Raw genomic sequence first — 20,376 nt, 5'->3', positions numbered from 1 at the left:
CAAACAGAAGTAAGATGTTAGTTGTGGAACAATAACTGGTAAAGACATGTAGTTTATGATTGACAGACACAAAGCGAAAAACCAGGAAATAACTAACTTCCCTGGAAGAAGATTTTAACTAGCACCATAAAACTTATGTATTCTAAGATTTTAAAAGTATGTTCAAGATCATTAGGCAGGCCAAAAAAATGTGGGAACATGAGGTGACAATGCAGGTTTCGTGACCTCTTTGTCTTCTGTCTGTCACACTATCTAGGAGAGGCCACCTGATCTCATGCTGGAGTCACCCCTACAGGCCTCAGTCACTTGAGCAGGCAAAGCTCGTAGGCAGTCACCTACAGGGATGAGGCACCAAGTAGTGGCCTCTGTTGGTGCTCCTGGTTACTAAACATATAAAAGCAAATGTGCATGTGTGTTTACCGTGATGGGTGTGCCCTGTGACTGCACCTGCACTTGTTGTAACTGCTGCATGGTGGCACCTTGCAGCATCTGATGGCCCGATAGAATACAATGAGGAAATGAGAGAAAGACACACAGTGAGAAAGCAGCGATTGCAACAACTTAGTACGTGAATGTAAGCATGTGTGGAGTGTGCAGCAAGCTTAAATGTTAGAGCAGCAAACTGTGGCATACAAGCAGCAAATGATTATTAATGATATGATTAATAATGAAGTGGAGGTGAGAGGTCAGAAACATTTTTTTTTTTTTTTTTAATCATGGTGGAGATGGAACCGGTTTAAAATGCATGTACATCACAGTGACATTTAAAGCAGCTCACGTAATTTCAACTGTGGTTTCATAAGCACTTATGATAGTTGGTGACCTAAGAAAACAGAATTGGTAAAGTAAACCAGTGACACTGAAAGCCCTGCAAATATGAATAAAGTGTAACACTTTACACCTTAGACCAAATCTGTTGTACCAAATATGGCATGTACCTGATAGGTAGTGGCAAGCTAAACAGCTCTGTTTTCCACCAGAAAACAGATGTGATATGACTTAAATACCATTAAGAGGGTTACATTTTACATGCAATGCAAAACTGGGCAAAATAAATTGAACAGGTCAGTTGCGTTGGCAGAGGGATTAAGATGAAGCTTCAAAGATTAAATTTGTTAATTTAAGCACTTCAACAAACCAAATGTCTTTTTTGGAAAGTCAAATGTAAGACTTGCACTTATTCCCTGTGCTGCCTTGTAAATTGTAGATTTATTTATTTGATTAGGACAATGCAAGTTAAACAACATTTCTGTAAATGCGCCAGTGTTGGCCAGTCAGTTCATTTTCAACTATAGTCCTAGTTACCTAGCCTACAATGGTGTCTACGTACGGTGAGTGTCAAACTGTGACTTCCCTGCTCTCGGCGGGGAATGCAGCAGTAGCAGTGCTAGTGAATCAGGCCAGGTCTAAACGAGTAGGACAGCTCAGCTAAAGACAGTCTGCTGAAGCAGCATGAAGCACCACAGCAGCCCAACTGCATGGCTACATAACATGCAGACACAAAGCTGCAGCAAGAGAGAACACTTAGCAACAAAGAAAGTAGAAGTGAGATAATTAGAAAGAGAGACAACTGAAAGATGTCCGGAAATTGCACCTTTGCTTTCCTACTGCCTGGTAAAAACACTGTGATCAAGACGGGAAACTCACTCTCCCCAATACTCTGTGTGTGTGTGTCTGTGTGTGAGTGTGCGAGAGAAACAGAGTGTGTTTTTGTATGTGTGCGCTAGGGACTTTGACCTAATAAGAAACAGCTATTGATTCCCAGTTTTTCTTTCTTTCTGCTCAATTCTATGCAACTGAAACAGTGAGGATGAGAAACATTGAAAAAGCGTACATGAAGTGTTCAACGAGCCTTTGATAATGATGTTTTTGAGTTATTTTTATTTTTTATTAAGTGTGCTTCACTTAAGGCAAAACGTACACTGCTTCCTATACATTTTCAGAAACTCAACCATGATTCTGACACTACGTGTGACATGTAAATATTAGAGGCTCTGATACTGCAATAATAGACAAGAACTGATGGCTACTGACCTACTGCTGAAAACACACTTACTGAATTTGAGCTAAGACTAACATCAATAAAGCTAGGTGTGATAAAAAGCCTTTTGCAGTATGACTCCTAGGACAGGGGTGGAGTTTAGAATTGGTACTGGTTTAGAGTTGGTACTTAAACTTCGTGGATGTAATCTTTAGGTGTCACACAGAGACACAGAAACACACTGCACTCAAACAAAATATCCTTTTCTTGGAGTTCAGCGTAGGCTTCATTAACTGGTAATTTGGGTTTCTGTTTGGGCAGTTAAAGCTGTAGTTGGTGTGCTTCTCCACATTAACCTTATTATGGCCTAGAATTCTCATAGCCAGCAGTTACCCTGTTATGAGATCTTTATACAAGGTGTTAGTAATACCTGTCCTTGCTGTGACTGAGTGATGATGATCTGTCCAGGCTGGATGGTCGTTTGTGCGCCCGGCTGCTGGCCCTGTTGTGTGCCCTGCACCTGTACAGCTCCGGGCTGCTGGGCCAAAGTAAAGTAGTACTGCACTGGCTCTGCCGGAGCTACTGACTGACGCATCTCTTCCTGAAGATGACACAGACACACCAAAGAAGGCCCATCAGTCCATTTCATCTCCATGAATTATTTTTGCAGGTGTAACGGTAGAAGAGGGCAGGTCTGATAAATAACTGATAGGATGTGGCTGTGGAGGAATAATGTAATCTTGACATAAGATCTATTGTGAGCACCATACTGGTCAATACCATAGAGTGCAGGCCTGGCATCAGCCAGAATGATTTACACACAAAAAACATTATCAAACATTTGTGAGTCTACTGCATTATATCTATATTAAAAATGAATAATTAGATAATTATTGATGTACAGTATGTATGTAAACACTCTCTCTGACCAATAAATGCAGTGTCAGAGTTAGTTGGCATTCAGTTTCCTCAGATCAGCAGGTCAGATGATTGCTGGCATGGCAGCTTGAAACACAAATTAAACTATCAGTAAGCACTGACCTGTGTCATTCTGCTTAATAACTGACTAATGAACAGGGCTCGATCTTGATGAGGTTTCTCCATCACCAGAAGCGTAAACAACCTTCTCCCAGCTCCATGACAACACAGCTGAGAGTGTAGGATGTTTACATGCCTGGAGACAGTCTACTTGACGACCAATTTAAATATCTTACTCCTCCATCTGGTATCCTACATTTGTATCTAGTACATAAATGTCTTGTTTGAGCAAAACTTTAATGCAATATGGAGTTTTCTGTAAGAGAAGGCACTCACTTATATCCTTACTTACATCCTTACTTACATACGGGTAGACATTAGATTAGGTTAGATTAGATTCAACTTTATTGTCATTACACAGGTACAAGGCAACGAAATGCAGTTTGGGTCTAACCAGAAGTGCAATGGCAGTAAGTGCAGGATATACAATGGTTTTCATAACCGTATGCTCGCTATAATTTTGCTTTTCTGTTACTAATTCTACAAACTAGTGTCATCACTGGAGTTACTGTTGGCTGTAAGAGGCAATAAGATGCTGCAAACATCTGACTGAAAGCCCTCGCTTTAGAAACTTCAGCTTCCAGTCAAGGATGTTTACAGCACCTCAAGGTTGCCAACAATGGAAAAGCAACTGGGATAAAGATCCTCTTTTTCCTGTGTATTTTCCCAAAAAATCCTCCAAGAGCACCTTTAGAGACATCTGCTGTATGCCCTGTCACTCTGCAGCATGTGATTTCCTACCTGTCTTTTAGGTGGCTTCAGGTCATCTCGAGGCACAATGTCAATCAGGAAGTCAAACTGGTCAAACTTTGTTATGGCCATGGCAATGTCGTTCCTCTGTAAACATAACACACAGAGGGTCAAGAGATTAGGTTGGAATTTAATTATGCTGATTCAATATATCCAGCAAATCTCCTAAAATAGCCATACAAAGAGGCTACTGTGGACCTGAAATAAACTATACCAGGTATTAGCTTTGATATCTGAGGATAAGTTTAGAGTTGAATCAACTATTAATTATTTTAATAATCAATTGATTATTTGAGTCACTTACACATTAAAAAAAAAAGCCAATTTGCTTGTTCTAGCTTCTCAAGTTTAAGGATGTTTTGTTCAATAACTTTAGTTTTAACCAAAAGTCAGTAAAGGTAATAAAAAAAAAAAACAATCAACCTTGCATCACAATCATAGACCTGGATGACGTGTGACGGATCAAAATGAACAGGAATGACGCTTTCTTGCCCTCATGAGCACAGGCTCTGCTGCTACATCCACAGCAGTGTGCTGTCTCTGTGGAATTTTCCACAGGATATTGGCTGTCAGGACCCCCCATCGTGGCCATCTCTGGACTAAAGGCTATTTATAGTAGCTTGATTAATATCTGGTAACACCGGGTCACATCTACACTTGTTCTATTGCCGTGCGTTGCTATGGTGACCTCAATTGGCGTGCCCTCTTCACAATAGGACTCAAGTGTGTGTATGTCTGAACATGTGAAAACTGACTATGCCGTTCTTCCTGACAAGAAAATCACATGGGTTCCAACCATCTCACATACCCAGTGCATCATCTGTGGTGTTAAATGTAATTAACATGTAAACCTGCGCGGTAAATGAAGTTGCTATTTAAAGCACGCAGAGGTCTTACACCTGGGAGTTAATGCTATAAAAGGACTCTGAGACAAAGATAAGTCAAGACAACCTCAAAGTGAACACACTACTTCTTCTCTTTTTTTTCCAGTCTCTTTTTCTACCTGCATTGGCATACACAGACATATCCATGGGCAGCTAATCTCTCAGAGGAATGTGAATGGATAAAGTGGACTTAAGGGATTTCATGTTCTGCTCTACAGTTTTCCCCTCTTGACATCCAGGTGAGACTCTTGTCTGATTTTCCCAACTGCTCCCATCAGTGCTCTTACATTCTCAGCTCCTTAACTGGAGCATGATCTAATCAAGGTAAAACGTGTCGTACGGGGAGGACATAAGGAAGTGACAAGAACAGAGTTTATTTGGCTCTATGAGTGTATCTGACCTGTAGCGTTCGTCTCTTGTTGTCCTCTGTGTGGATCCACGCTCTGAGGGTGAGCTCTGTGATGAAGATCTGAGCTGCTTTGGCGAACAGGACTGGAGCCTCTGCACTGATCATCTGTACAGAGGATATGGGCGTTACATCTGCTTAAATACAACCACAGACCATTTAACATCAATCACATTTCAACTTTAACATGAATCACTCAGGACCTGAGAGGCAAATGGCTGCATCACAGTCAAATAAGCAATAACTGCATTCATTTGTTTTAAAATATCACATCATGTTGTATGTGCTTATGTGTCAGCTCAAGACACTACTCTAACACAACTATTATGCTTAGCAGGAGAATGTCATTCACCAAAAATCTTGGATGTTACAGTAATGATCACCAGTAAAATCCCCTGGTGGTAAATTGCTTAGCTTCACACTCCACTTCTTCATTGATTCAACTCTCAGACCAAGCCATACGGTAATTGCTTACGTATATGGACACAAATGTAAAGCTTAAATATACTAGATGGACCGGAATAATCCCACACCATTCACATGAACACATGCGGTGAAAGCTGATGTGTCACGACTCACAGAAAGTAGTCCTGATCTCTTTACCACTTTAAGCTGCAGCTTAACTAAAGGGATAGTGCTCTTGACACTTCAAGCAAAACACCTATACTACATATAGCTTCATTTTATTGACACAAAGTCAGTGTTTCACAAAGTGGTATTACCAGCTACTTATTTCACAATCAGTCATTTCACTTAATGACGCTGTATGCACACTATTATGTTTTTGATGTGAACCCATTTGATATAAAGAATTAACTTCTTATCAACAGACACTGCTGAATGCACTCATCATGTTTTTCTGTTATAAATAAGTTCAACAGGCCATTCACAGGCACTGAGCTGTCTGAGCACAGCAGGCCACAAACCAGCAACTTGATAAATACAGGCACCAAATTAGAGAATATTATCCGTCAGGCTTTAAGGCATTAAAATAATGTAACTTTTGTCTAAAAATGGAAGTAAATTCAGAAAGGTATTTTTTTTTAAACGGTTCAAGCTATGCATCACTTATTTTTTCCCCTAATCCTATCTCAATTGTTAAAACGTACCAGAATGCTAAATTAGAAGTCGGCCGATGAGGGGTTTCTCTGGCCGATGCCGATCTTTAGAAATCAGGGCCAGCCGATGGCCGATAAATGCTGCAGATTTATTTGGCCGATATTTGTTTCTAAGCCTCTATTTGAAAGATAAAATGTAAAAATAATATTTAACTTTTAAAAAGGTATAATGTAAACACCTACTGTATTGTATAAATAATGTAAACAAAAATATATTGAATAAACAAAACAGATAAGAAAAAAACTTTGTCAAACTAAATTATCAATGAAAAAATAAAGTTTAGTGCACTGGTGCACATTTATTAAATTTCTGAGAACACAAAACTACAAACTTTCATAAATAAAATAAATGAAAAGAAGCAGATGCCAAAATTGTAAAAAATGCCAAAAACCGGCCGATTAAGTGGTCGGCTAAAACTACTAAGAATTCACAAACGCGTTACATACTCTTACGGTTTTGGTCTAGCCTGTAGCGGCTATAATTTCTCAGTTTTATGTAAGAAATAACAGTAGATCTCTGTGGCTCATTTTACCCCAACACAATTATTTTCTCAAAATAGTCCATTACTTAAGCTGTCCTCTTACCTTGACATCCTCATCCAGCTTCATGATTTTTTTGATTCGAGCCAGAGGCAACTCCTGCACACGGAAATCCTTCTGGAAAAAATGGATGTGTGGTTAGTTAGAGATACAGAAACGAGACCAAGAAAGTTGTTCTTTCATATTTTGCATGTGTTTATGTTTGAAACAACATAAAATGAGGGCTGCACAATTTGGAGAAAAAGTCACTATGCAATTTACAATACTGCAATATTGGTATCATGAGTCTAATTGCTTGATTATGAAGGAAAATGCACCAAATGCTAACATTTTGAAATGTGTTTTTTTAACCCGAACCTACAAAGTTAAACGAGCATAAGAAGAAATACACTATGAAACAATGTGTATTAACCTTAATAGTTTACGAACTAAAATAAAACATTTTTGTTTTTGCTTGCTGCACATTATTGGAACAATAAATAAGAAAAGTTCAAATTGTAATTAAAACAATATGTTTTGTATGACCTTATTTGCAATGACATTAAGGATGGGTGTAATATAATAACTAGTGATTAAGTTACAAAATATAATTTTTACTTTACTTTTTATTTTACAACAGGACAACACACATTAACATTTCTGTAAATGCGCCAGTGTTAGCCAGCCGGCTGATTTTCAGCTGCAGTCCTTTGTCCAGATGTTTTTAGACCAGAGAAACAGGAAACAGCAAGAAAAGTTAAGCAAGACACCATGAAGACAGCTAAAGCAACAAATAATACAGCCTCTCCTTAAAGCCTACATGCTCTGAATCTTAACCGTAACTTTCAAATTAAAAGAAACACATTTAAAATAATAATTCATTATTAACTCATCAGAATCGAGCATTAAATTGTTCTATAGAGTATCGCAATGCATCTAAGAATTGATTATTTTTCCCACTCCTTGAAGTTAGAGACTAGATATGTTCAGATTACAGATCAACTCCAGTCTGTTGTATATTAACATTAGCAACAGATTTCATGTAGAGCAAACAGCTACTCTGTCATAGTAAAATCAGGAGACTAAGGAGAAGCTGATATATGGGTCGGATAACATTTTATTAAATCGGTATCTAACATGATTAGACCCTGTGACCCTCACGTGAGTGTTTCTGTGACTATCTGTTCAGTTGGCATTGCATTTCCCCCTACTCCTTTCCGGGTTCTCCTTCTCCATAATGGACATGAAATCAAGAAGAGGGTTAACTTTTCCTGCTACAGCATGAAAGCACAGGAGACACTTTCTTTCTCCCACTATGCCTCTAAAGTCGGTACTTGCTCCAAGCCTAACACTCCCCAGCATATACACATGCCGGCCCTGCTGTTCTCTTAAAGAGATACGCTGGTTAGACGCAGACATCAGCGCACAAGTATAAACCTCAGGCCGATTATGTAGACTACAGTAAAAGCTCTGTGTAGAGCCTCTGCAGCATAAATCCAGCTTCAATCAACTTATGGAGAAACATAACCCCACGTTGCATTTTGGGGGCCAATCATGTAACCGGCGATCAGATTTGGCAGTCAGTTTTGAGGAGGTGTGAGAATTATGTACAGTAAAGAGTAGGAAGGATCACTGCCTCTATTGCTGCCACAGGAACTTTTAAAAACACAAACAATTAACTGTCCAATAGTTTGTATAACAACTAGATGTTGGCCAAACAACAAAGCACAGTCGATTTGTCCTGCTCGTTTATTTTCCTTCTCACTTTCTCTGTGAAATTAAACTGAAAAGGAAACGTTGAGATCTATAAACGATCTGATGGAAAACACTGAAATATAAAGTCTACTTGTGTTACATTGGGGGGGGGGGGGTTAAACAACACAACGGGACATCACACAAATAGGCCATTTCAGTGACACTTCCACCATTGAACAACCCTGCGGTAAATTTCCAGATACCTATTTGGACTGAACACACCATTAGCGTAGCGGCAGGGTGAGGGAAGGCAGTGAGGAAAAAGATGACGTAAAATTAGTTAAGAGTGAACAATAAAGTCTTGGGGGTGAGGGTCGCCATTGAGGAGGGTTTGTGCGGAGAGTGAACCAAAGTGTTGTCAATTATCAAATATCCTCTGTACTACTTGTATCCTTGATGTGTTTTTCTTGCTCCCTTTAAAAATTTGACCACAAAATAAGAGACCAAGTTTCCTCATCTGTTGGTAATATTGTTACTTAAGTGAAGGGTGTTACAACGTGGAGACTGCAGTGCACCCAGAGACTAGTGTCACACATTCAGCAGACCTTTTTGTTTACGCAAAACGCACAATTTTTGCAGTTATGTAATCGCACAGAGTGACATTGCGATTGTGAGGTTCTTAACCTTTTTGGCACCAGCGCCCACCTATCAATTATCCAGGTCTCCTACCGCCCCCCCATCAAATAAGATGTAGCTAACTGCCCTGAATATTATTGATTAGGCCCTAGTATTGTTATGATAATTATGGTTATTAGTCCTGTTATTGTTGTTACTACTGTTATCAAAAATCCTCCAAAAAATCATATAATTGAACGAAAAATGTTCTACAGCCATGTTCATAGACTTATTAAAGATAAATAATCGCAACTTAATATAGATTATAAAGTTCGTAACAAGACCAATTTATAACGCTGCAGTGCCAGTGCAGAGTTTATATAAGAGGAAAGTCCGTACTCCCGTTCCCATGACGGCAGCACGGAGCTGCACCGCACAAAGCCTAAAGAAACACTAAAGAGAAGAAGAGTTACGACATCTCGTCCAGTTGCAGTGGCGTTAACTGGCAGGTTTTAATGTTGCAGACCACTGTTTTTTGGAAGTAGTTTAAATTGTTAACTTGAATTGTTGTGAGCCTTTGGTGTAAACTTGCCTTAAAACAAATGCCCCCCCAAAAGCACCTCAACGGCCCACTTTCCACAATATTGCTTCCACCCCCCCAAATCATCAACCTCGTAACGCCCCCTGGGGTGCTGTACCACCCCCGTTGAGAAACACTGGAGCATTAATCATGCAGGCGTACATAAAACCATGGAATCTTAGTTTTAATGAGGCTGTTGTTGGATGTGTGTGTCGGTCTGTTTCAGTGGACACCGTACCACAGTCAGGTTCCTGATCTCCTCCATGACACGAGGCCAAAAGGACTGCAGGGTTTGCTGGGCATCGCTGCCACCGGCTCCGAACGCATCTGCGGACATCCTCTACTCTGCTGCATCAAGGAATTACAGGGGAGGAGAGAGGTGGAAGCAAAAGGTTAATTATTAGCAAACACAAAAACAAAGACATGATGCTATGATTCAGAGACTCAGGACAGGTCAGTAGTCAAGTCAGTCCAAGCCAAGGCTGCGCTGCCCACGTTCCCGTGTGTCAGAACCACATATCCTAGCATGGCCTATAATTATCATACAGTGAAATCTAAAGTAGAGCCCCAACAGGCTTCTATTCTTGTCCTTGTGGGATGATGACCTGCCCTGGAAGAACCCACCACCAGACCTGCTGCAAACTCCCTGATTAGGAATGGCTTACCTTGGGCACATATATGCAGCTCCTTAGCAAACATAAGTATGTCATGTTCAAGTCAACCATGCGGGGCAAAGAACAATGCTAAAGCCACAGAGCTAGGATATGCATGTGTGTTTGTGTCAGAGAGAAACAAGCTCCTGAAAACAACTTAATGCCAGTTTTTTGGTGGGCACACATGGATGAAGGGACACATGCTTGCAAACTACCCACAGCTGTAAAGTGGAATAAACAGTTACGTACACTTTCATGTATACATAAAAGCCAGTGCTTCTACAAGGGGCCTGATGGTTTGAAAGAGGAGCCAGCAGGTTACTATGGCATGCCAGGAATCTGGAGGAATATTGGCCTGCCTGTCTGGGCATGCAGAGCTTGGAGTGTCTGGATCACACTCTTTAAATCTCTCCTGTTTCTCCCTACCTCAGTGAAGAGATTTGCCAGAAGGGAGAACAAAAAGGAACACAGGGGGCCAGTACTAGAGATGAGCTACTCAAGAGAGACAGGGTGTGTTTGTGTATGTCGCTGAGGGAGGGGTAGTGCCTTGTCCAGTTCAGCATTGAGCCAGCACTAAGACAAAGTGCCAAAGGCTTTAACAGGGGGATGTTACAGACAAACAAGGCCACAGTCAGACTGCTGTGCAAACTGCTATGTGGGTCAAACGTAACAGAAAGAGGGAGCTGCAGAGAGAGACATGACAAAAAGAAAAAATAGTGTTTGGAGAAGAGGGGGGTCTCCTCTTTATCTTCTCTCTCTTCTCACTCTGGGCCAACAATCATGAATGGCTCCAACCCTGGTCCAGCTGACAAACCAATGCCAAACAAAAAACAGCCTTTCAAGCACTCCATCAAGTGTCTCCCCGTTAAATCGGTGTTGTAGGGGATTATTTTGACTGTGGTTCCAAGTCTACTCGTGTATTCAAACAGCTTAAGTGCAGTTGTAAATATTTTAGAACCAAGAAATCACTAATCCAGAATACCGGATTGATTTTTGACAGGAAAGATTGCTTCTCTTGCAGTTACAGTTACTAAATAATATAGAAGAAGCACTGCTAAATCCTGTTTACTCATTCTGTTTTTGACAGAGAGTAGCCTAAATCAATGAGACAGAATGGCTGCGGTTGGGGGGGCTGGTTTTATATAAATCAATCGGGCAGCATGTAGCTATGGCTTGCCAGGCTAGTGATTGACCTTGTCTCCCCTTCTCTGTCAGACGCTCCAGTGTCCAGTTGCATTTCAAGGTTGATTGAAATCCTGCAGTCACTAGACCAATCCCAGCATTCCACGGGGCACAAATGAATTGTAGTTTTTACCCTGTGCCGGATGCCTCTGCCAGTTCAATCATGGCCTCCATGTACTTTGCAGCAACATGACCATGCACATAGGGTGAGCAAAATGAGAGCCATTTGTTTTTCCAGCTAAACAGCATTGTACCACATGTATCAGCACTTGATCTTGTGATAGGTTTTTAAACAAGACAACCTTTTCTACCTTTGTGTGTACTCTCCATCTGGTAGTCTGATAAAAAACAAATATTAGATAATTCACTTAACAGCATTACAGACAACCAGCAGGCTAATTGCCAGGGTAACAACGCTGTGGCACAGAGGAAACAGAGCAGGATAGAGAAGTTAAAATAGCAAATGATTCACTTGGTTAAGAAAAAAGTAAAATACACAAGTCACCCAGCACCTTTTCACATATAACACACTTCTCTTAAACTCCTGCAATTTGTTTGAAAACAGAGAGAGAGAGAGAGAGAGAGAGAGAGGGAGAGAGAGAGGTTACAAAATTCCCCCCCAACCCCTCTCTCTGACCCTGTGACCCTCAATCTAAATACACAGCCATGCACTAACCACAGCAGCAGGGGGGTGGGGGGAGTCAATATGTGAGCGGAAAAAAGAAAGCAAGTATGACGGGAGGCAGGCCGAAACGTGAGAAGGGGAAAAAAAACAGAGCATACAGTATGCGAGTAAGAAGTGAAGGGTTAAGTATCAACATGCCTTAAACTTTGCTCCTCCAGCTCGCGTGCTCTACCTACAGTACACCGATATTACCATATTTTCCAAGGCTTTGCGTCAATGGAAAGTTTGTGTGAGCCTGCTGATGTATGACACACAAGTGCAGAATATGAAAGATTCTGTTGACTTCTGCAACACCTTCTATGGTCTGGGTCTAGTCTAGCTGTGTTGCTACTGTATGCTATATCAGGGTGCATTGGGTTTTTGCGCTGTTCATCTCTCCTCTTCCCTGCGGCTCTGTTGTCCTTCATCAGGTCATTGAGATAGAGAGATGCCGGTGTTGGGTTTCCTACCAACTCTGCTGTCTGTGTGTGTGTGTGTGTGTGTGTGTGTCTTTGAGGACAAATGTGAAGTCTGTGCTTTGTCGACATTGTCCAAAACAGCAACTTGCTCATCCTCTTTCGTCGGCTCTACATCTTTCTTCCTGTCTCTTATTCAGCTCTTCCCATCTCTCTTGTTCTATTCCATTTTTCCAACATCTCTGAGAAAGCCAATGCTGCTCCGCTTGCAGCAGCTGAATCCGCGCTAATGTTGTTCTTCCACCCCGCATCTCTCCGGCTCTCATCCCTCCCTCCCACCCTCGCTAAGTGGCACGTCACATCAAGTGGCCACTCACAGCAGAATCAGCAACTCGCTCTAACTCTGACATCACACCACTTTGAATGAGACTTCAATTCATGTCCAAATAAACCTAATAGCAGTGGACGCAAAACAACATGAAATAAACATGAGATAGTATCACTAAGCAGCATGCCGATTCATTTGCTCTCTAAGATTATTAAAGAACAAGGAATGGGAAACGTTTCCAGACTCAAACTCAAACATCGGCATTGTTGTAAAAGACACAGTACAGTTGAGAGAATTAATTAATTGGCCGCTGGTTAAGGTGAAATGGTCTGCAGTTAATTGTCCCATAAATGACCTGACGGTTGGTGTAAATTGAGTTTTTTTGAATTTTCCCCCGGGGTGTTTCAGTAACCCGTCGGTGCTGAAGGAAAACTCATCTCCTCCCAGATCTTTCCCTGAAGCAAAGCTGACACTTCACATTGAGGCAGATGTGCACTGAGAGACATGACCCACACACAAATGAGGGGGCAAGTGTTATAATCTAATAATACAACATCTTAATCTATTAATCTAACAGTTTGAAAAGCTCTGAAAAATGCTTTTTATGAGAATATAGTTCAGGTAATCCTAGATAGTTTTAAAACTAAACAGATTTTTATGATCCCCTTTCAAGTCAATATGACCGTTAGCATATAACATAGATATAGACAAATTAAGATACATTTTGTTGACAAATGATAGAGAAAAGGGACAAGAAAGAGGAAAGGCTAAAAGACAAAGGTTAATACTTCCCCCATACAATGACCATAAAGCTTATGCTTGCTAACAGTTTAAACATCATGCTGAACGAAGAGCAAAAACATCTTACCCCACGCACAGATTACCAAAATGTTTCAATCACTATAAATGATGAAATCAACTGAAAGACACCTTTTTTGTATAATATTACCATCTATGAGAGGAGTGTTGCTACAGTGACATGTCAGGAAGAGGTCAATTTCTCACATTCTGCTGTGTGAAACTGTCAATGATGCAGAATGGGCAGTTATGCCGGAAGGTCACTAAAGGTTAAAGTCTAAGCAGAAAAACAAATGCATTGGACCACTGAGAATCGTTACCTAAGCTTTAACGCTCAGTGTGTCGGTTTTATTCTGATTTACTATACCTGAATTGATTGACTAAATACAGCCTAGGTAACAAATGTCAACCAGACAAACATTCGTTTTAAAAGACAGACATAAATCAAATTAAAGCATTCACCTTAATGAACCCAATCATAAATACCACACAGAAATGAACTGGCATGGTTACAGCATGAAGGGTAAATGATCTACTCAGGCAAAACAAAAAAAACAAGAAGTTCCCAGCCAGGAATAACAGATTAACTACTGGGATACTCACGGACAACATTTTCACATCTGGTGGTGCCATTGTTTTGTGATTTTTACAAAAACAGAACAGACAGGGTCATAACGGACATGCTCGGTGTGACCTGCAGTGCAACATCCCCTTGGCATGGCTGGACCGAACCAGCCAACCGACCAACGCTGCAAACTTTGCCCTTGGTTCTGCTTTAAGCAAACTCCAGGAAGTGCTAGTCACTGATCTTCCAAGGTCATTCAACAGAAGAGAGAGAGAGAGAGAGCGAGAGAGAGAGAGAGCTTAGAAAATTACAGTTCTCTTTTACTTTCACTGCAGCACTTAAGTGACCCCAGTGGTGTGGGCTGTGTACATTTTCTTAGAAGCTTAATAAAAACATCACCTCCTGTACAAATTAGCTCTGTTCTTTATCTCCCTTTGGGTTTCGCTTCCACTCATCTCCCGTTACATGTTTCCTTCTCATTGCTGACAGAGAGACTGCAGGAGCCAATCTCACATTCCTGTGACCTTCATCAAATGTCCAGGCCCAAAGTAGGCAGGGCTAAAGCTACCTGCATATTACAAGCCGGAAAACAGCTGACTCCCCCTGGCTGTCCACACTGTCTTTAGTGACAGTGTACACATGTAAAAAAACACACGGGGGCAAGGGCAAAAGAGTGAATGCATGGAGGTAGTGGTTGCCCTAGTGATGAGCGGAAAGGCCTAGCTATGTCAAAGTGGTTTGGGTATTTCGTTTAAGTTTTCCTTCCCCCAGTGCGCCTATGGTACAGTACAAGCACAAATGATATTCAAATCTCATGCAGACAGCAGCCAACCCTGGGATTTGGCAGCAAGGGCTTCAACTTAAGAGTTATTTTTAGTCTCCCTCTCTCGATCTCTCGCACTCGCTTTCTGTTTTGTTAAAGGCACCAATGGAAACTTTCAATTAGGGAGCAGAGGAGGGGAAAGAAAGGCAGTCAGAGGAGAGGCAGCCTCCAAAGATTCCATCACAAAAGATCAGATCAAACTGTTAGCCTCCTCTGTCCCTGGAGCTGACAGGCTGACAGTCTGTCCCATCTGGGCGTCTGGTACCATCGAGGCTGGGACCTGGGGGGTCCTGAGTTCACTGCAACCAAACCAGCTGCACCTCCACCCCTGGGGACCCATAGCACTAACAGCAACAACAACACTTATAGATCTCCTCCTCCATATTCAACAAATCTCTTTTCAACATGAATGCCATCTTTGCCTCTCAGCTCTGCGTCACTGGCTGGATACTAGCGTGTAAACAAGGACGTCGGGGGAGAAAAACAGGGTCTGGACCAGCAGTGTGAGGCAGTGCGGCCACAGGCCCCCCCGGACACCAAAACAGTGAAGAACATCTGAGCACAGAGTCAGGCAGCCATGCACTTACATGCAGTTGATAGAAGGGCGCTGGGCAAGTGATGGTGGTCCAGTCAGAACACAACAAGTGACAGCCAAAAGCAAACAGACTTCACTCTACATTGTCACATTGACAATTAAAAAAATACCATTCAAAAAAGCATGTAAAAAGCATCAATGCTGTACTGGAGGGGACAACTGAAGGACATTGATGACACACACACACACACACAGAGGACAGGAAGGGGGATTGAGGACGGCTGTATAGGAGAGATGCGGTCTCATCACTGCAGCGCATGATGGACAGAGAGACATCAAAAGTGAACAGAGATGAACTATTTCTTGAGAAACCCTCAGCCTCACCAACTTGCCAGTTCTTCTCTCGAGGTGTTTTCAGTGGTCAAACTTACCCTGTGCTCTTCATGGTCAACGGTGTGCCCTGCTGGAGCAGAGGAGGATAGAGGGGAACGATAGCCCTGTTCAAGTCTTCTTGAGAACAGCAGCGGCAGCAGGAAGAAGAAGCCCAGAGGTTGACAGAAAAACTCTCAAGCTTTTCACTTCCTCCAGTCCCCTGATCGTATTAATAGACAAAAGGTACTCTGGCTCCACTGGACGGCTTTAAAAAGGCTCTCAGCCCGGACACACAGAGAAGAGCGAGCCCCCTTCTTCTACCCCTCCCCCCTTCTCTCATCTGCCCTCCCTTTACACATTGCCCTGTCTCCTTCAGCTGCCCCCCCAATGTCCTCCTCCAGCCTAAACACACAGCCCCGTTTCTCCCGTTTCTCTTCTGAACAAGTGCCTTTAACTCACTGACCTTCTCTCTTTCTGTCTCTTTTATTCTCTCACCCCTCTCCCTCTTTCTAGCCAGTGACCTGTGCGTTTGTCTTTGAGCTGACCCCGGGCCCGGCACAGAGAAGAGGGCGAGAGGGAATAGAAAGCCAGCACAGCAGCAGGCAAACAGTACAGCGGCACTCCAGGCTCAGACAAAAATCTCTAGCCTCCTTCCCCTTTAACATTCAAGAGTAATCAATCTAGCATGCTACATGAAACTCAAACCCCGCCTCACACTTGGCTCCCGCCTCACTCTGACACTTGCAACCAATGCAAAGACATGGTCCTCCTTTGCCATTGGACACCGCAGACACCAATCTGCTCTGACACACCCCTAGGTCCTCCCCTTTTCTCTGTCCAACCCCTTTTTACCAACAACCAACTTCCGGCTCTAAGTTACCTTGAGCTGCAGGATAGGGGTCAGGGAAAAGAAAAGAGGAAGAGAGAGTAGGGAGGAGAATAGGTAAAAAAAGACCAAATAAAGTTGTGGAAAGCTCTTCTGGGATTGTATGAGGGTGTGCTAGTGGTTGCTTGCCTTGGCATTGTTTGTCCTCGGGCGGTCTCTGCCTCTCCTGCTGCTGGATGGATGAGAAAGGTTTCACGGGCTGTTCTCTGACAACTGCTCTCTGCTTATTTACAATGTCAAACTAAATGTCTCCCTCTGCCCCGCCTCCTCTCCGCTGCTACAGGCTGACAACACAGTGATGCAGGCAGCCACGCTGGCCCTCACTGGCTAAAACAAGAGGCAGAACGGATGCTGCATGTTGCATCCACATGATTTAAAGTACAAAAGCATACTAGGCAGACTCGCTGTCTCATACGTGTGCACAGGTACACATGCACATACACACACATTTTGTCCTTGCTTTCTCATTCATCCTTGCTCACAGTCACACACCACAAACCTCTACCCTCTAACCAGCCTACTTGCTATAATGACATTCATTGTACCGTTAATATTATGCTTCTCCATGCATGGCGACTGATTATTTACTTAGAATATGAATTAGTTGAGTTAGACTTTATTCAAAAAATTATCATGACTCATGGGAACAATTAGTTTTGCATCTTACGGCAACCACAACATTTTTACAATAAAACCCTTATATCGATGTCAATCAAATTTACACTAAAGAATACGGCAACAGATCATTGTAGAGCCTTTGTACAACATGAAGAAAAATCATCTGGCTGGTAAACAGCCACAGAAACGGGAAACAGAGTACATTTGATCCTCGTCCTATTTGTGGATAAACAAGACTTAAGAGATATGGGTCAAAGTCTGTAAACAAAGACATTGTTGTCTTGAACCCAAAAAACAACGCTCACAGCAACTTCCACAATAAACACGTCATCAAAAAACCACTTCAGCAATGTCATACAATGCCCTTCTTGTTAACTCCTCACCACTGGTTTAACGTGCATACTTCTACACAGTAACCTTTACTTTAGAACACCAAAGTCTGACACTGCTGCTTGTGCCCAACTCAGTGTGTTGCACTACTGACTGCTACAGTAATTCCACATCTAATATGCAAACTCAGGAATAAACTTAAAAGTTTAGACAATTAAGTGTTGAGAGGTGACAGAAATTTTGGCCAGAGTAGCCTGTAACTGATAACTTGTGAAAAGGAAGGTGGTATGACCTGAAGCTTTATGCTGCATATTACTGCAAACCAAGACAAGGAACACAAAAAGCTTAAGAGAGACCGAGAGAGAGAGCAAAGCTGCCCCATCAATGAAAATTCTAGAGGGGGAGGGGAAGCGGAAGGATGGAGAAGGACAGAGAGGAGAGTTGTTACAGGATGGGAGGGGTAGAACAAGTGGAGAGAGAGTGAAAGTACAAGATAGAGACTCTTAATGTTCCCTTTTCTATTTTTGAGGAGCATGGGGACTAGAGCAGGTACTAGAGCCATCTAGTTAATGATTAGAGGGGAGTTGTACGAAGATTAATCTCGCGGGCAGTTCTCTCTGTAGATGTATTCTGACTATCAAAAATGCCTCAGCCATGACGCCTGGCAAGGTCACTGTACAAATGAGACCTTCCCATGACCTGTGCTGCCTGCAGGGCCTAGCAGGGACATGTTTGCTCTCACTGGCCCTGTTTAGAGATAAACATACACCAGTCAGACTGTGGGTTTGATAAACACACAGCACCTTCAGGGCAGTCAGGCCGAGCCATGAATTTACCCACAAACGTGCAAAACACATCCACACCTGTATTTATAAATAGTTAGTTGACTGACTTGCACACAGACTCAGATTACATTCTCAAAAGGTATGACCGACACTCATTAAGTCATGTTAAATATAAGAATGTAAACAGGGGATGCTTTGGTCTCAACTGCCAACACTGGATAGAAAATGCTGAAGCACCTTTAAAATTCTTAAATTCACTGGGATATATAGCAGAGAAATTATTTGTTTTTTTAGATAACTAATTAACATTAACTAAACACAGCTATACGTCGGGTGAATCTGTTCTGTTAAGATATTGTTGCGTATTTTAAAGCTCTCTCTTTCATTATTTAAAGACCCGGTGTGTTGCTTACGGTGACCTGAGTAAGAAAAGATTATAAAAAAAACAAAAGAAAATTCATATTTACATTTAGATAGCACAGTACGTTTACAGTCGGAGTAAGGCAACTTTAACTCGTTAACCTAACACACGATGTTGCACTTAAACTAGGTCGCTACATTATAAGCCAGTTAGGACGAACAATGCGGCTAGCAGGAGAGAAACCAAAGCCACGTCCCAGTGTAGCAGATGGAAGTCAGTATTTAATTATCGGTGAGACCTTATAATACATCCATTCTAAGGTCGTGTAGCTCAATAAACTACGACATTAGAATACACTGTAGTGCTAAACATTGACATTTCTGCTAGCTAAACACGTAACGTTATGCCATCAACCTCCAACACACACATTTAGCACTAGTAGCTAACGTTATGATATCGTTAGTCACTGCTGGCCCTGACTTGTTAATATTAGTTAGGTTGTTGGAGGTGCACACTGATGACTGTTGTACAGCATAGGTGACCATCCGCCGTGTAATTTCCCCACTAAACAAAGAGTCCTGACACCAAGTGAAAGTTTGCAACGTTTTCCAAAGCTAGGAAGAAGCAGTCTAACCAATAAAGACAACGTTTGGATCTGTCCTTCAGACCAATCAAACCTCGGACTAGATTCCACCAATCAAGGTTTTTAGGGCTAAGTAAGTTCTGCAACTGACGCCATTCGGGGTCCGGTAGAAATGGCCAGTCCATCTGACAATTACTTAGAAATGAGCCAACATGGTGGACACAAAACATCAGTTTCCTGACCGCCCGTGATCCTTTCAGCGGGCCACCAATAAGCGCCTCAGAGAGCGGGGAGGGAAATGGCGCCTATGTTCATCTTCCAAAACAATCGTCTATTGGTTAACAGCAGCAAATGAAAAGAAGCGAAGGAAATGCTCCTACTTCCACCCAACACGGAATGCTTTCTTGTAAACGTTATACACATCAACGAATTTTAATTTCTTACTCACTTTGTTTTACGGGTTCGAAGTGAAGTCCGGCTCAGCGTATTATTTATTTTATTTAGCTAGCTTGCAAAGGGAAACAAGATGGCTGCTATGGAACCGGAAAGAGTTGAATGTATGAACGTGATGACGTAACAGTTACGTGACACAGATATATAAATGTGGCTGCTAATTATGATAACAGAAAGATATGACTGATTTGGTACAAACATGTTTTCAAGTTTTTCACAAATATATGCAGTTAGGTTAATTTAAATTAAGTCGAATTTAATTAAGTTTGAAGCAAAATTTAAGACTTAAATCGCAATAACAATATTGCTACTTGCTGCTGGTAACAGTAAAACAAAGACATAACAGCTGCAGTAGACAAATATTTTAATGTTAACATAGACACTCATACTTAACATTTTTCATGAATCAAATTATTAACTTAATCAAAATATTAAGTG

The 20,376-nt window shown here is 41.8% G+C and overlaps 1 protein-coding gene across 12 annotated transcripts in view; it reads right to left on the bottom strand.

The window, feature by feature from the left end:
* nfyc (nuclear transcription factor Y, gamma) overlaps positions 1–20,039 on the bottom strand; it is a 22,805-nt gene extending 2,766 nt beyond the window's left edge. The window contains exons 1-7 of one of the 12 annotated variants that reach the window (XM_034892895.1): positions 19,934–20,039; positions 9,825–9,934; positions 6,763–6,834; positions 5,054–5,167; positions 3,761–3,856; positions 2,412–2,582; positions 421–489 (exon numbers count right to left, since the gene is read on the bottom strand). In XM_034892895.1, coding sequence (XP_034748786.1) covers positions 421–489; positions 2,412–2,582; positions 3,761–3,856; positions 5,054–5,167; positions 6,763–6,834; positions 9,825–9,923 — 621 coding nt within the window. In that variant the 5' untranslated portion in view covers positions 9,924–9,934; positions 19,934–20,039. Of the gene's footprint in view, positions 1–420; positions 490–2,411; positions 2,583–3,760; positions 3,857–5,053; positions 5,168–6,762; positions 6,835–9,824; positions 9,936–15,980; positions 16,246–16,937; positions 17,048–19,933 lie in introns of those variants that run through there. The other 11 variants (XM_034892900.1, XM_034892898.1, XM_034892904.1 and 8 more) reach the window with 11 other exon arrangements.
* Positions 20,040–20,376: the final 337 nt, after the last annotated feature.

Source organism: Etheostoma cragini, chromosome 14 (genome assembly GCF_013103735.1).
Source record: "Etheostoma cragini isolate CJK2018 chromosome 14, CSU_Ecrag_1.0, whole genome shotgun sequence".
Classification (NCBI taxonomy): Eukaryota; Metazoa; Chordata; class Actinopteri; order Perciformes; family Percidae; genus Etheostoma; species Etheostoma cragini.
This window is presented reverse-complemented; position numbering and strand designations above follow the sequence as displayed.